General features: G+C 35.1%; 2 protein-coding genes across 2 annotated transcripts; one reads left to right on the top strand and one right to left on the bottom strand.

Annotated features, from left to right (window-relative positions):
- Window positions 1–873: 873 nt before the first annotated feature.
- Window positions 874–9,266, top strand: Rpe (ribulose-phosphate 3-epimerase). The gene is made up of 4 exons (XM_085952482.1): window positions 874–1,216; window positions 2,437–2,544; window positions 5,619–5,840; window positions 8,931–9,266. The coding sequence occupies exons 1-4, from the start codon at window positions 980–982 to the stop codon at window positions 9,045–9,047; spliced, it is 684 nt and encodes a 227-aa protein (XP_085808608.1). The 5' UTR covers window positions 874–979; the 3' UTR covers window positions 9,048–9,266.
- Window positions 9,267–11,016: 1,750 nt separating this feature from the next.
- Window positions 11,017–15,793, bottom strand: LOC147079006 (28S rRNA (uridine-N(3))-methyltransferase). The gene is made up of 3 exons (XM_085952473.1): window positions 15,053–15,793; window positions 13,751–14,023; window positions 11,017–11,812 (listed from the first exon to the last, which is right to left on the bottom strand). The coding sequence occupies exons 1-3, from the start codon at window positions 15,598–15,600 to the stop codon at window positions 11,392–11,394; spliced, it is 1,242 nt and encodes a 413-aa protein (XP_085808599.1). The 5' UTR covers window positions 15,601–15,793; the 3' UTR covers window positions 11,017–11,391.
- Window positions 15,794–16,623: the final 830 nt, after the last annotated feature.

Here is a 16,623-nt window from a genome sequence, read left to right as displayed (position 1 = left end):
AATATAGGTCAAATTTTAAAAGTTGCCGAAAACAGTGCAACTGCAAATTTTTTAAGAAAGAAGCCAAATACTGACACATTTTTTGGCCCAGAGTTGAGGATATTTCGGTTGTTAATATAACTACTTGACATTGTGAAAATTATTCCAGAACCTCAGATTCGGAGGGGTCTATTGAAATTTCAAACAAACATGTCAAAATATAAAATATTGTTATTGCACGTTGTTATTGGAAAATTTTATTGTTTGATTTTCAGCTAAACTAATATAATTTTAAGTTTTTGTATGTCCCCTATAATTTGTACCTAATTCTTTTTTCAAAAAAGGTGTAAGTACTTAAATAAATCTGAAAAAACACACTATCATTTTTATTTTTTGCCAACCCTGTAATGTTTTGGACATTTGTATGAAAAGTTTCAAAGTACCTTTGGTAACTTTACCGAAGATGGATTTTAAGAATACCACTCTGATTTTAATGATAATATAAGCTACCACGTAAACTAGACCCTGCAAAAATCGAGTATTTTAAATAAATAGCCATAAGTCTTGAAATAGTACATTAAAAAAGTCGTGGGCAAAGTTATCCGATGTTTGGCTTATTTTGCCCATTTTTAAATGTATATAATATAAAAAATAGTATAAAAACTGTAAGTAATAGTATAAAAAAAAAACAGTTTTTCATGTAAATACATGTAAACAATCATTCAAACTTCATACCTAGCTGTTTACCAGTATACATCACTATAATAATGAAAATGTGTCGATAAATAACTTTTTATCAAAAAAGCGGGCAATGTTCCAGTTTTGACGGTATACTTTAATCCTGTGTTGAGGTACTTAAAAAATAGCATGGCAATAAATTTCAGTAAAGTTTTTAGTCTATGCTCAAGTGTCAAATTGTCAAGGGTGAAGAGATTTTTGTATCAAGGATTTACAGGAATTATTATTATTTTACTAGTAAGCGTAAGCAGTGTAATGCAGCATGGCAGACGTATTGAAATGCAAAATCGGGCCGTCCATACTAAATGCCAATTTGGCTCAACTTTACGAGGAGTCTCAGAGATTGTTAAGCAGCGGTGCTGATTACTTACATCTGGACGTTATGGACGGCCACTTCGTTCCTAACCTCACTTTCGGCCACCCGGTTGTCAAATGTTTGCGCTCCAAAATAAAAGATGCTTTCTTTGAGACCCATATGATGGTGTCCGATCCCTCAATGGTAATTCATTTTTATGCTTAACATTTTAGGTTAGATGAATATTTACCTATTTTCAAGGTGTTCTTGGAATGTCATATTGACAGACATACCATTGGCCTTGATCGCATTGTGGATACTATACTATTAGAGGGCAAATTGTTTTGTTGGTTAATATTAATCTTGCTCCTCGGGTTGGAGGCTACTAAACCCAATATGTTTTTACCAGTGTGTTGGGACGGGGTAAATGGGATCAACCGTGGAGATTGATTGGGAAATAAAAAAACTTCCCCAGCTGCCTGGTACGATATAGCTATATTACATGAGTTTATTGCTATCGGTATACAACATAATAGATTTCACTAAAAATCTCAAATGGAAATAGTCTGGACACAGCTCAAAAAAGTACAACCCAGTCATCAAGTAGTACCCAAAAGTAGTCCCATAGGCAGCAGGATCAATGAAAAACAAAAAAAAAAAATGATCCATGGGTTGAATTAAATATTATGTAACATTAGGTGGTAAAAAATTTGCAACAATAAGGCCGTCATCCGTTTTCATTTGGATGAAAAGCACTGCTTTCTGTGGTAACCCCTCACCTTTTAAAAAAACTCTCACTTCTGGAACTAATTTAGTTTTGAACCAAAGAATATTCAAAGATCCTTCTATCCATCCGTGCTCCTTTCTGATCTACATCAACAGGAAAATTTCTTATTTCTGTTCCCTTAATGATCTTGGTTTTTCGTCTTTCCAATCACCTTTTTTTAAAATTAAATTCATGTACGGATAATCGGGAGTTTACTGTATAAGAGATAACTAAAACTACAATTGAAAATTTGTTTTGTGTCGTGGCCTGACTATGGCGAGCCTTCATGTTACTAGTTATGTCAGTGATTTAAAATACAAACATAATGAAGAATTTATGTATTTCACGCGTAACTATAATTGATAGTTTTCATTAGCGTGACCTTTCCATAGAATATCACATCTTTCTAAAGAAATGATCACATTTTAAAAATCAACTTGCCAATCTATTCGGCCATCAAAAATTAACTTTGAAGTCACTTATGAACCCATTTGATACTTCATATTTTAAAACCATTTGACAGATAATTCAAAAAATCCGTAAACCTAGTCTGCATGCGGTGTTTTTTTCTCTTGAAGACATCCTATTCAAGATGTTCATCCAAAAATCCCAGTCGTCTTGCATCATTATAATACGAACGACTATATATTTCTTCCAGTGGATTGAACCGATGGCTGACGCAGGGGTTGATCAGTACACATTCCATATTGAACCGGTTGACGATATATCATTAGTCTGCCGAAGAGTACGAGAAGCCGGAATGAAGGTGTGTATTAACATTTTTAAATCCTTATCCCAATTTATTTCACAATAATTTTAATATAATATTATATCGTCTTTGAAACTAGAAAATTGTGTAACTCCAAAAACACTACTTTACAGGAGAGACAAAAAACATTATGGTTTCCTATACAAATGTATGGTTTTGGAGTGAAATCATCCATGATTTAACAATGATACAATTTTTCTGGAATTACAAAATTTGCAAGACGGATAGATATTATCAACGGCCACTAGATGGCATTCAAAGTCAATTTTCGATTAAAACGGAGTTACACAATTTTCTAGTTTCAACGACGATATTACCTTTTATCATATTATAGGAATGATAATTTAGTAGGATTTTCTAATAACCAATAAGAATCAATGGATTCAAACAAATGTAGGTACTAATTTTTCAATATTACAGGATCCCCTAAAATATATACAATTATAATATTTCTCATCTACTAAATTGAAGGTTGTTAAAATTTTTCATTTCATAGCACTCTAATGTAAATTATGAGCAGCTGATTGAAAATCATCTGTTCAGAATCACATTCAATATCTTTTTATTTTTTCTGACTGGCCAATCGAAGGTGTCTCAATCAGTCAGTCATATGAAGCTTTTCTGTGTCTATGTGCATTATTTTTTATAACATACAGTAAAACCTCAATTATCTGGATTGATTTGAGGACGGTCCGGATAATTGAAAAAATAATAAAACCCCTATTTTACTTTAAGAATAAATCTTTTTAATTCTTTTAAAAATTCACATATTTTACAATTTCCATTGTAAATTGTACTGTTTCCATATAATCATAATATGAAACGTATGATCAAAAATAAATCTGGAAAATCGAGGTTCCACTGTTTTACTTTTACATTTTTCATAACTTAAACAAAAATATAGTTTAGTTTCCATAATATAGTACAAATGCAGTTATTTGTTTCAATGTTGGTTACCTCCATTATGAGATCACAAAAACCCACTAAGTACATTTAGAACTGTACACATTAGTAAATATTTAGAAAACCATGTTAAAAGTTAGCTGAAAATTATAAAAATGAAAGCTGATGAGATGAATACAACTGACTTTGCAACCTGTCTCGATTGGAAAAGATTTCCCATCTGTACCTATGTCGTGAGTCACCACTTGAAATTACAACGTTCGGCGCATGATTAGCATGTGATCACATAGCACTGACCGTGGTTATAGCATGGCGTGACTTTCTGCAGTAGTTTTAATGCGTGCCGGCAGTTAATGTGTAAATAGGATTTTTTTGCTTTTATAAAATTTTGATGTGGTTTTGTTACAGTACATAATTTTTTGTTGAATTAAATACGCAATTAAAAACAGGTGTAAACTAACTAAATTGTTAATTTTTAACATACGCATTCGGAAAACCTACTTTGTTATATAACGGACGCCCCCTCGCCTAAATTAGTCCCTTTTTTCTGTTATATCAAGGTTTTCCCGTACTTTCATAGTAAAAGGAGCTGAATCTGATATAAATTTACACACAATGTAGAAGTTCTTCGAAAATCAGAATCGTAAAAAATATAAAACAAAATAAAAATGGAGATACTGATTTTGAAACGAATAACTTTAAATATGGGTTTTTGAAAAAGATAAAAATCCAACATACGAGGGTGGGTCAATAAGTCCTTAGAAAAGCCGACAGGTGGCGCGACTAGTACTGTAAGCGGTTTGTTTTCATGCAGCGGCACTACCGATTCAGTATGCTGCGAAGTTTCAATCAGATTGGTCGGGTTGTTGTGTGTTTCTCGTACATTAAAAAAAAAAAAATTGCTTGTTTACAAAAATGGATAAAATTGAGTTTAGAGCTGTTATTAAACATTTTAATATAAAAAGGTTAACAGCAAAGGAAATAAAAAATGAGTTGGATTTAGTTCACGGCACATCTGCTCCTTCACTTGCAACTATTTATAACTGGTTAAATGAATTTAAACGTGGTCGTACATCAACAAAGGATGAACCACGCTCAGGACGTCCTGTAGAGGTGACTACACCAGAAATGATCAATAAAATCCACGATATGGTGTTAAGTGACCGAAGATTAAAGTTGAGTGAGATAATTGAGGTTACAGGGATCTCAAAAGGTAGCGTCATTTCTATTTTACATGACAAATTGGGCATGAAAAAAATTTCTGCAAGATGGGTGCCGCGTTTGCTCACAGTCGACAATAAACGCAATAGGGTGGTGGCCTCTAAAGCCCTGATGTCGCTCATGCAACGCAATCCGGATGAATTTTTTCGTCGCTTTGTGACTGTAGATGAAACATGGATACACCACTATACTCCCGAGACGAAAAACAGTCAAAGCAATGGATTGCGGAAGGCGAACCATGTCCAAAGAAGGCGAAAACCGTAAAATCAGCTGGTAAGGTTATGGCTACTGTATTTTGGGATGCACGTGGAATTATTTTCGTTGACTATTTGGAAAAAGGAAAAACAATAACAGGGGATTATTATGCATCTTTATTGGACCAGCTAAAAAACAAAATTGAAGAAAAACGGCCTCATTTAAACAGGAAAAAAATCCTCTTTCATCAGGACAATGCCCGTGTTCACACATGTTTACGATCAATGGCTAAAATTGAAGAATTGAAGTTCGAATTGGTCGACCACCCACCGTATTCGCCAGATTTAGCCCCCAGTGACTTTTTCCTTTTCCCAAACTTAAAAAAATGGCTAAGTGGACAACGTTTTTTTTCAAATGAAGAAGTCATCGATCGGACAAATGCTTATTTTGAGGACCTTCCGAAAACTTATTTTTTTGACGGTTTAAAAAAAATTGAGAAACGTCTAACCAAGTGTATTGAGCTCCAAGGAGATTATGTTGAGAAATAAAAAATAAAAAAAAATAATAAAAACTGTTTTAATGCTTTTTTCTAAGGAATTATTGACCCACCCTCGTATTATACAGTGTGAAAATATAGGTTAATATCTAAAATAAAGGATGGATGGTCACCGTAGTGAAAAAAGGAAAAGCAGTTTATAACATAGGATAGAAGATTTTTTAATGTTTAATTAATTTCTATGTTCATATTACAGGTAGGACTTGCTCTAAAGCCTGGTACCCCTTTGACGTCTGTGCAGGAATACATTCCCTTAGCTGATATGATTCTTATAATGACTGTAGAGCCGGGCTTTGGCGGGCAAAAGTTCATGTTTGACCAGATGGATAAAGTAAGGTGGCTGCGGAACGAGTATCCACTTTTGGATATAGAAGTTGATGGTGGAGTGGGACCGTCAAACATAAGTTGTTGTGCTGAGGTAAATATGATATATAACGGAAAATTTTAACTGTCATTTGAATCACCATATTTCATCGATTATAAGATGATGCTGTTTCCTGTTTTAGTGTCTTATAATCACTGCCAAAGTGTTGTGGTAGTTGTCGGTTGGTCACTTGTAAAATTTGTGTGCATAACCTCTGTTAATATCTTCAAGAAATTATGTTGTGATGCTGCATTGAAATGAAAATTTATTGTGTATCGTAAGAGTACAGAAATAAAACTGCAGGACATACATTTTAAATTGGTGAAATGATCATAATTCTATAATTTCTTGCAAAACAATTATTTTCACATTCGTATATTATAATAAATTCATAGTTTATTTTTTTTATTGTTACATATTTAAAAATACGGGTGTACCTTATAATTGATGAAATACTAATACTATAAATAGAAATACTATAAATAATAATTACACCCACGATGGCCGCGTGGCTTAAGCGCCGGTCTATAGTGTCGAGGGTTCCAGGTTCGAATCCTGGGTCTGGCAAGTACACATACCTATTGTTTTTCAATTTGTGTATGAGTCAGAGTATAAACCTAATAGGTTGAGCAAGTGGCTGACATCCATTTCTCATAAAAATAAAATCTGTTAATACAAACCTCCACTATGTGGAGGCCCATATGATCCTATTAGGATCGGACATGGTCGAAAGAAAAAGAAAAAATAATAATTTACTTTTGTATTCATTGGTGCTGGTGTGTAATGTAATGTAAATGTAACAAAGCTACTAGAATAGGTCTGTCACTATCAAACACGTCTTCGCAAGTTCATACATATTATATTTGTCAAGCCAAAATTACCATTTGCTCATGCACATAATTTGCAAAGTAATCATGGAATGTGACATTGGCGAAAGTAGGCTGTTAAGATTTGACATATAAATAGTGGACACTAAATTTTACCAGTCCTACTTTGTTTTTATTGAACTAAGAATAAAATTTCCAGATGGTGCTGGTTAGTTTTTAAACTTCAGTTAAACCCTGCCTAACCAAACCATAATAGTTTCAGTGTGCTATGGGCGACCTGACAAAAATAGTGCACACTTTTTCAGTCATACTTATTTGTTTTTGCTGATTTTTTCGAAAATTTAATAAACCCTGCCAACCAAACCATGATCGATAAAAAATATTCTTCTATCTATACTATATCTAAAATTATGTATAGTTTAATGGCATTATTGTAGATATTTTATAGATAAACGAATATTTTTTTGACTATTATTTCCTATGGCTTGGATTCTTCTTCTTCTTCCACCCTGTCACGTCCCAACATTGGGGCATAGGGCAAGCACAAGTTGGCGCCACTTCCCTCGGTCCATCGCCAACTCCTGCGCCTCCCGCCATGTCAGGCCTGCAGCACGTAGGTCGCTTTTGTAGCACCGCTGCAGGGTGAGTGAGGGCCGGCCATGGCGACGGAACCCTTGAGGCTGTGCCACAAGGGTACGAAGTGGCGCACTCTTTGGCGGCATCCGGAATACGTGTCCCAGCCACGTAAATCGTCTCTTCGTGATAACTTCAATCACCGAAGGCTGTTGTGTCTGCTCACGAACTCGGGTGTTTGTAACGCGGTCGTACCAATGTACCCCTAAGATTCGGCGGAGACATCGATTCTCAAAGCTCAAAAGCCGAGACTCTTGAAGCTTAGTAAGATGCCATGTCTCACAGCCATACAGGAGCACAGGTAGCACGCACGCGTTAAACAAACGACATTTGGTCCTCACAGAATACAGCCTTGACCTCCATGCAACTCCAAGCTGGTTGAATGTAGAGCCCGCCACACCCATGCGGATTCCAAGCTCACCAGAAATACCACCATCATCGGCTTGGCTTGGATTAGGCAGGGTTTAATTTAATTTTAAAAACTATCTACACATTGTAGTCTTAGTTCAATGAAAACAAATACGTTTGACTGACAAAGTTTACTGTGCACTATCTACGTCAGATCTTAACAGCCTACCTCCACCCTTCGCCACTGGAATATGGCATTTGTTTTACTCTAATTAGGTTCGAAATTTTTTGCTGGGCTCGAAAATCGTGTCTATACACAGTTTTGACTCTCTCACGCCTTAGCAATATAAAACCTCATTGGCTGCATACTGCCTAACACCCAAAAATTGTGTATGCGTTAAACCTATGTAAAATTAGCTAAAAGCTCATCCCTTAGCCGGCTCTCGCATCAGAATTCGCCTCATGCGCCATGACCGAGGAACTCAGACCGGCGAACCAGTGTTGTATGTGACGAACTCGCACATCTACTAGCGACACTCACGTCTCGAAACGTCTAAATAATAAATACTCTGGCCAGCGCCATTACGCAAATATGTCATCGGACGCTGAAACAGTGATTAATATGTATTGGTACCGCAGAACTTTAAGTAGAAGGCGAAAATATTGGATTCATCCGTCAATTAGGCATAAATATCCATGCACAGTGCACTGACGTCTAGATACAAATGCCTGCATCGAGCGCTTTGCGCAAGCGTGGGCTGGCATATTCTCCGCGCTCGCGACAGTGCACCATGTCAGAATAGTCGACCTGTCGCATTTGTTGTTCAGTCGCATTTGACCAATCTGCGGGAGATCCATTTGACAATGTTTGTTTCGTGGATAACGATGACGTCACATCAACGAATTCTGATGTGAGAGCCGGCTTATGTTGAATCAATTGTTTTACTAGTATGCATTAGGCTAAGCATGCATGAATGATCGTTTTCTTGCACCCACGGAAGTATAGTTGGTAGAGCACCCATTTATGAAGCTGTTATTTGATCCCAACGTAAATGGTGTGTTAGTCCCAATGGATCGGGTAAATGGCGGACAGCCATTATTCCTTGTAATAAAAAATCTACTGATATAACTTCCACTCTGTGGAGACCCATACGTTCTCCTTAGGAGTGAAAATGGTAATTTACTTACTTTAAGATTCATGTAGATTAATTCTACAATATCAGTGACGCAGAATATTTTTTTATCCTGAGGATTAAAAATAATTATTGCTTATAGCATGTTATTATTGATGCCTCGATAGTTGTTGATGATGATTTTTGTTTTGTGTTTGTTGCAGGCTGGTGCTAATATGATTGTGTCTGGGACTGCAATCATCGGATCTACGGACCCACGCTCTGTGATAGCAAATTTGAAGAATACCGTTGAAAGTTCCATACACAAATGCAATGTTTAAATTAGGGTACACATTATCTCATGATTGTTAAAATATTTCATAAGAAAACATATAAAAGATGTTTGTGTTGAATCTTATTATATATCAATTTGGTGCCACCTTTGTTGTAATTTTAGCAATAAATATTGTAACGCACTAGGGGGTAAATTTTTCCTTTTCTTAATTCTGTGATATTATTCACTGATTTTTTTGTATGTTAATTAAACAATTTGGTAGAAAGTTATGTTTTATTTCTAATAATTTAAAGTGAACTTAAATCAATGTAAACTATATTAACATTTTTCAATCACACTTTAGGGGTTGTCCATTTATATGATGTCGCATCCTAATCAGAGGGAGGGTCTGATATAATGTGACAAAGGGGTCAGAGAGATTGTAGAAAATGTGACAGTCACAAAACCAACAATGTATAAATACATTTTTGTGTGAGAATAAAATTTCTGAGACATTAAATGAATAATTGGAGGTTCAAAATTATGTGATAATGGGGGGAATCAAAACATTCCCGAAATTGTGTGACATCATTTATGGACCTGCCACTTACATGTCAAGAAATTTGTACATTATGCAGTTGGTCATATCACAATTCACCGTGAGATGTAGTGTCGAAAATCGATGGCCGTAAGTATAGTACTGAGATCAAATTAATTTCTAAATAAAACACTTGGAACAGCGTGCATAGAATGTCAAATTACATGCATAAACGAAAAACAATGATAGTAGCTAAACCGCTAGTTAGTGATGTCAAAATGCATCATGTCAGCATTATTAGTCAATTTAAAAATTGTGATTCCCTGATAGTATTGATTGCATTACCACACTGCTTTAATTGAATAGCAGATGAAGTATTCCTAGTAAATATTTATTTACCATTGAAGTGGCAACACAATTTCAGCGCTCACTTCATTATTGTTATTGCAATCGGTGGGCGACGGAGAAACTGACAATCATTGTAAAAACAATGATTTTCTTATATATGTATCCGAATTAACCTTTTACACAAAATCTTATTGGATCATTTACGAATTAATCTGTCTTTGATACGCTCATCCTGACTATGAGAATTCAGTTACAATTAACTATCTCATAAAATAATTATACGAAATATCTTCCAATGTGACCGGTATTTCATTTGAGTAGGTATAATGCTTCCAGTGGCATAATATATTGCCAGATATGCTGAAGAAGCTGTACTTTTGGAGCTATGTATATGTGGGTACTTTTTGGTGTTTTTTACATTGTTTTTGAAACGAAATTCGCATGTCTGAAGTACAATTTTGTTAAAGTATGAATCATCTTCTACTCTCTTAAATGTTCTGCAGAATCTACAAAATTAACAAGGTCTCAATTTCTGTTGCGAAGGCTTGTAATGCACCTATGGCGTGACGATTTTTGGCGACAGTGCTGTGAGCTGTCTCTCAGTCAGTGATAGGAGTCAGCTATTATGTGCAGTGAAGTCACATACATTTACATTTTGTATGACATTCAATATTAAACCGGTCAACGGGTGATTAGCTTAAGGTGACGCATCAGTGAAACGCCAAATAATGTTCAACTGTACGCGCGACGAAAATTTGTACTTGCTTCGCATTCACTGAGAGAACGTGGAGTCGGACGCACGTCACTTTGCTGCGTGATGGCGACGGGCCAATTAATTCTAAAATCGTGTAAAGATGACTAAAAACTTTACCCATTTACTTTAAAAAGCAAACATGTCAATGAATATATTATTATTGATACTAATAGAATAATAAACAGAACATAAAATGGACGTATGTTGGATTTATATGAGAAATAATATTTCGTTTGACAGGCGTCATTTTCACCCGCGACCCGCAATCCGCACATCGCCTAGCAACGATCTTTTTAGACCGTGCCTCAACTAATGCATGGCCTTAATGATTTTTGATATTTTATTCATATTGTTCTTAAAAAATACAAAGGAAAGGGAAGAAAATAGGTAGGTAAGTAAATTGGAAATGCATTCATATATAATTTATATAAAATTCAAGTAGGTTCTTACGTATCAAGTCGTACCCTATCAAACACAATTGACAGTAATGAGAGTGTTATTATCAGATATTTGATACTAAGCAATATCAAATTAATGTTCTTATTTGAATCTAATAAAATTGGAACGTTAATATCTGCGACGCTCCATAAACGTGTAATTGTTTGATCTCAATGGAATACGGCCATTTCTTTCCAGTAAAAGACCTCACGGTGAAATATGTACAATTTACATGTAACCCTCTTACATAGATTTTTTTCTTCTTTTTGACAAAAAATATCCACTGATTTTTCATGTATCACTTTCTTTAACATTTTATCTAGTTACAAATAGTTAATCAAATCTCTCAAGATCAGTGAACGCACATGGAACTGATTCATTATTATCAGTGTGTTTAAAATTTTTACTTTTATCCCTCGATGTATTGAACTCACAGCTCTGCGCAATGCGATCAGCTAAAATGAATTCTTTTACTTTATGCTTCGGCTCCATTTTAGTTCTCAAAGCGGCCATGGTTACTAATATAGCCTCTTCGGTCCTGATGGTTCTAGATCCTTGTGTAGGCATGGCGTCAACGTAATGATGGAATAAGAGACTGGCGTCATCAACAGTCAGTTGCTCGTCACTCTCCAGGGCGGCTTCTATCCCTTGAAGTCCGCCGAATAGTATAAGGGCATGATCGTAATTTATTTCTTTATCTTTGAGGGTATCTAAATTTGTCCCTCTGTCTGAGGTACCTATTGTGATATCATACCTAAAAATTGAATAGAAATAAGATTTATTGATTGAGTTTTATGCTATACAATACGACACATATGTCATTGATCTTTGCAGTGTTGGTAATGGTGTTATAACCAAAATAGCTATTGACCAATAAAACAACTTGCAAAATTTAATAATGTCGATGGCCGTGCGGTTTAAGCATCGTGGGTCCCAGGTTCGAATCCTGGGTCTGGCATGTACTCATATTGTTTTTCAATTTGTTTATGAGTCAGAGTATGGTCCTAATAGGTTGAGCAAGTGGCTGAGATCCATTTCTCGTAAAAACAAAATCTGTTAATACAAAAACCTCCACTCTATGGAGGCCCATTATTGATTTTATTAGGATCGGATATGGTCAAAAAAAAAAGAAGTTATATTATCATTTTCTAAAATGGAATTCTACAAGGAAATGCTAATTCAATTATATTAGACAACGTTGAGGTCATCCAATTATTGGGCTTATTCCAATGATACCTAAAACATTTTCTATTTACATAATATATAAAACTGTGGGTTTATATTTTGGCAATATATGCACATGGTATCATGTATGTACTAAACTGTAATTAACATAATGCTTACGGGACCTTTTAATTAATTTTGTAATTAACGTGTTAATTTGCATTTGAAAAGTAATTAGTAAAATCACAATTTTGTGCGGCCCGTAAACATTGGGTTAATTAATTGGATGAATCTGAAATTATAGCCAGAGTAGAAATCTGAAGTTCTCTTGAAATTAATCTGCAATGTGGAGTCACTTGTAGCTAACTTAATCAGTAGACCAGAGGTCCTTTTTGGCTCCATCTCTATAGAAGACGGTTTTTTTAAACGTCCTTGGGTAAAGCAACTACAGTATAACCTCGTTTTTACGTGCCCGGAATTCACGTTTTCCCAGCAATTGCGTGTAATTTTTTCAGTCCCGATGTATTTCAGTACATTTAATACACGCATTTCCGTTTTTCTTTCCCGCGATTTACGTAGGAAATATTCAAAATATGCGAGTTACGCGCGCTTGACAATGATTGGGTCGTGACATTCGAACGGCGTAAGGTGTTTGGAGGGAAAACTCTATGTCTTTAGAACGGCGCACGGTGATTGGTCGGCGAGCAACGCTGTGATTGGCCCGAGTTCGGCGCATAACAAGGTGATTGGTCCATTGGTCGCCATCTTTTCTTTTTTATTTTTAATAAAAAATAAAAAATTTTTCAATAAAATTTTAAATTGAATGTTGTTTTTAAAACGTTATTTTTTTAGAAACATAAAATTTAAATTTTCTTTTTTTCAATACCCCCCCTTTTACATTTTCCCTCCAATAGTCCCTTAAAAAACGTAAAATAGGGGTTATACTGTATTTACATTTGAATTACAAAAATATTGTTTACCACATAAATATAGAATTATGGATATATAGGTATATGGAAATAGACATTCCAGTGGGTCTATTCTATACTTATCGAACACTAAAGTGATAAATAGTATCAAACTTAGGGTAGGTTTGTATCAAAATATTAGCACTTATTGTAACAATTACACGAAGTTGGTTTTTATTGTTGCAATAAGTGCGATATTTCAACAGCAGTAAGATAGGTGCTGTTAAAATATAGCACTTATTGCAACAATAAAAATCAACTTCGTGTAATTGTTACAATAAGTGCTAATATTTTGATACAAACCTACCCTAAGTTTGATAATATTTATTACTTTATCACTTTAGCGGTCGATAAGTATAGAATAGACCCACATATGTCCATTTCATGGATTGACTTTCAATCGATTCCAATCCTTCAAATTGGATTTTTTCAAAACATACAACATCTGTGCACCAACCCAATAACAAATAACATACAACATCTGTGCACCAACCCAATAACAAATAACATACAACATCTGTGCACCAACCCAATAACAAATAACAAAAAAGGCTTCTTACCCATTTTCATATGGTGATTTCGAAAAAACTTCACTGAGCGTGTTTGCAATTCTAACGACGTATCCCCAATAGACACCGGTTTCTGCTCTCGGTGCCGACAGGCTTTCCACGGTGCCTTTCATTTTCTTTGATCCTTCAATCGTCGGGAACATCCTGACGGTTACTCTGACTCCGGGCGTTAGAAATTTGTCCACAGAAACATCTTGTAGAAGACCGACATTCACTTGAGATCCTCGACCGGGTTTCACATTTTTATTTAGAGTTACACCTTCTCTAAAAACATATTAATACAGTTAAATTAACTTCTTATTGTGCCATCCTCTAGCAGAGGTCGAACACAATCTTTGCCTTATTATCTACTAACCGGAACCGTCCGGTGGAGCTTTACCTGTACCAACCACAGCAGTGGCGAAGGGTGGAGGTAAGCTGTTAAGATCCGCCATAAATGGTGCACACTAAACTTTGTCAGACATACGTATTTGTTTTCATTGAAATAAGACTTCAATTTACAGATGGTGTGAGTTAGTTTTTAAAATTCAATTAAACCCTGCGAAAATCAAGCCATAACAGATAATGGTCAAAAAATACTTATCTATCTATAAAATATCTAATATTATGCAATTAAATCATACATATCTTTGAATATTTTATAGATAAAATAATATTTTTTATCTATTAGGTATAGTTTGGCGTAGGCAGGGCTTAATGAATCAACAATATGTGTAATGTGTAGTCTTAATCCAACGAAAACAAATACTTAAGTATGAATGAAAAAGTGTGCACAATTTTGTCGTATCGCCCAAAATATACAAAAACTATTATGGTTTGGTTTACGCAGGGTTTAATTGATTTTTGAAAACTAACCAATACCATCTGTAAATTGTAGTCTTAGTTCAATAAAAACAAATATGTATGACTAACAAAGTGTAATGTGCACTATTTATGGCGGGTCTTAACAGCCTATCTCTACCCTTCGCGACTGAACCACACAGGTTCTTAAGCCACAAAATGCGGTGTCGTCCTCTGCTACGCCTACTGATTATCTTTCTTTAGATGACAAGTTGGGGAATGCTGTATTTTCGTCCTTTCATAATGTAGCCGAGGTACTGTAGTATTCTGATTCTGATAATATGCAGAACTTCACTGTCCTTTCCCATTCGATTGAGAATGTCAACAGTTGTCACCCGGTCAGTTCAAGGAATTTTGAGGATGCGTCTATACAGTCACATCTCAAAAGCTTAAAGTCTCCATGACATCTCATAGTTATAGGATTATAAAGACTCTTAAAAATATTATTCATACCTGAATATAAAGTCATTTTTCGTCCGTAAATGATGGGGTGCATCGAGTGGATTTAATATTCCTGCAAATTTTAAGTCATCGTGTAAAGGAAAGAAAAATTTGCGAAGGTACTGAGGGCATTCTAAGTACTGAAGTATTCTTGCCAACTGTACACAGCTTTTTCTGGCTACTTTGGTGCCTTCGATGTCATCAATTTTGGATTTTCTGACGTTTATATTGTCTCCTATGTCATCATAGACGATAATCTCGTCGACACTGAATATACACGCAGCTCTTGCAATCTGACCAGCTAAATACGACCGAAGTTCTGCGGATTGAGCGTTTTCCAAAATTGACCCGGGAACGGCTATGCTGATAGTAGATATTTTTGGTGTTTTAGATTTAACTTCTTGTTGTTTTGCTTCGGCGGCATCTTTTTCAGCTTGCTCTTGTGCTTTCTGTTCTTTTTTAGCCATTTTTTCATCACTCCATTTTCGTTTAGTAGCTTTCCTCTGCTGAGAATAATCTTTCCAAGATTTGAATCCTTCTGGTAAAGTTGTTGTCGACATAATTGCAAGATAAAGTTAATTGTGTTCTAAGAAATCGAAAATCTTGCGTATGATGTTAGTATTATAACAATTAAAAATCTCAAATAAAACATTTATTTATGCATCATTTTTTTGTAGAATATCAAATATTAAACTACAATCTATCATTCGCGCTTACGCCGACCACACGTGGAGAACTGTCAACAGTCAACACAAAGTATATTAGTCTATGGTCAACACGAACGTCACGAACAAATGTCAAAATTTCTTTCGAGATCCGAGTATCCAAGGTCCATTTACCTGGATCACCCAATGTTGAAACTCCAATTTTGTGTGGTGCGTTTGTTTGTGCACGATTTTTTTTCGTTTGTGCACCTATAATAACCGAAAAATTCCAATTTCAAATTAGGTGTTCCAGCTAAACGTTGGGTCACCTAATGTTGAAATTTCAACTTTTTTTGAGTGCATTCGTTTGTGCATCGTTAGTGCACGTTTGTGCACGCGTTTTTTTCGTTTGTGCACGCACATTAAGGGGGTTATTCGCATTTCAATTTGGGTGACCCAGCTAAATGCTGGATACTTGTGTCACTAAACTTGGATTATTTTCAAAATTTAAATTGTAAGCACTAGTGCGTTGATAGTGAACGTTAGTGCACGATTCTTTTTTGTTTTTTCACCTGTATTCAGCGCGCTATTTAATTTTTAAGTTTGTATGCAAAACCTGACTGCGTGGGTTAAAAAATATTTTTTTTAGTGAAATCTCTTGTCGCATAGCTAATGCGCAATTCTGCATACTTTTTTTTTATTTTTTTTATCATATAGTGCGTGAGTTATTCGATATGAAATATTTGATGAACGTTAAGTAGAACCACCCAACAAACTTTTTAAACTTTTTATTAGGTCATCAATGTGTCTATTATTGGTTTACGTTTGTGCACGTACTTTTATTGATTTCGAGATTATATCTTGAGAGATATTATTTTTTTAAATTTAGTGACTTGATACTTGAACCATTAAATTTACCTTAAAATTATTTTGTTAGGT

This window comes from Rhyacophila brunnea, unplaced genomic scaffold (genome assembly GCF_057557595.1).
Source record: "Rhyacophila brunnea isolate RB1 unplaced genomic scaffold, BYU_Rbru_1.0 scaffold_10, whole genome shotgun sequence".
NCBI classification, from domain to species: domain Eukaryota; kingdom Metazoa; phylum Arthropoda; class Insecta; order Trichoptera; family Rhyacophilidae; genus Rhyacophila; species Rhyacophila brunnea.
The sequence above is the reverse complement of the archived record's forward strand: the minus strand, read 5'-3'. Positions and strand labels throughout refer to the sequence as shown.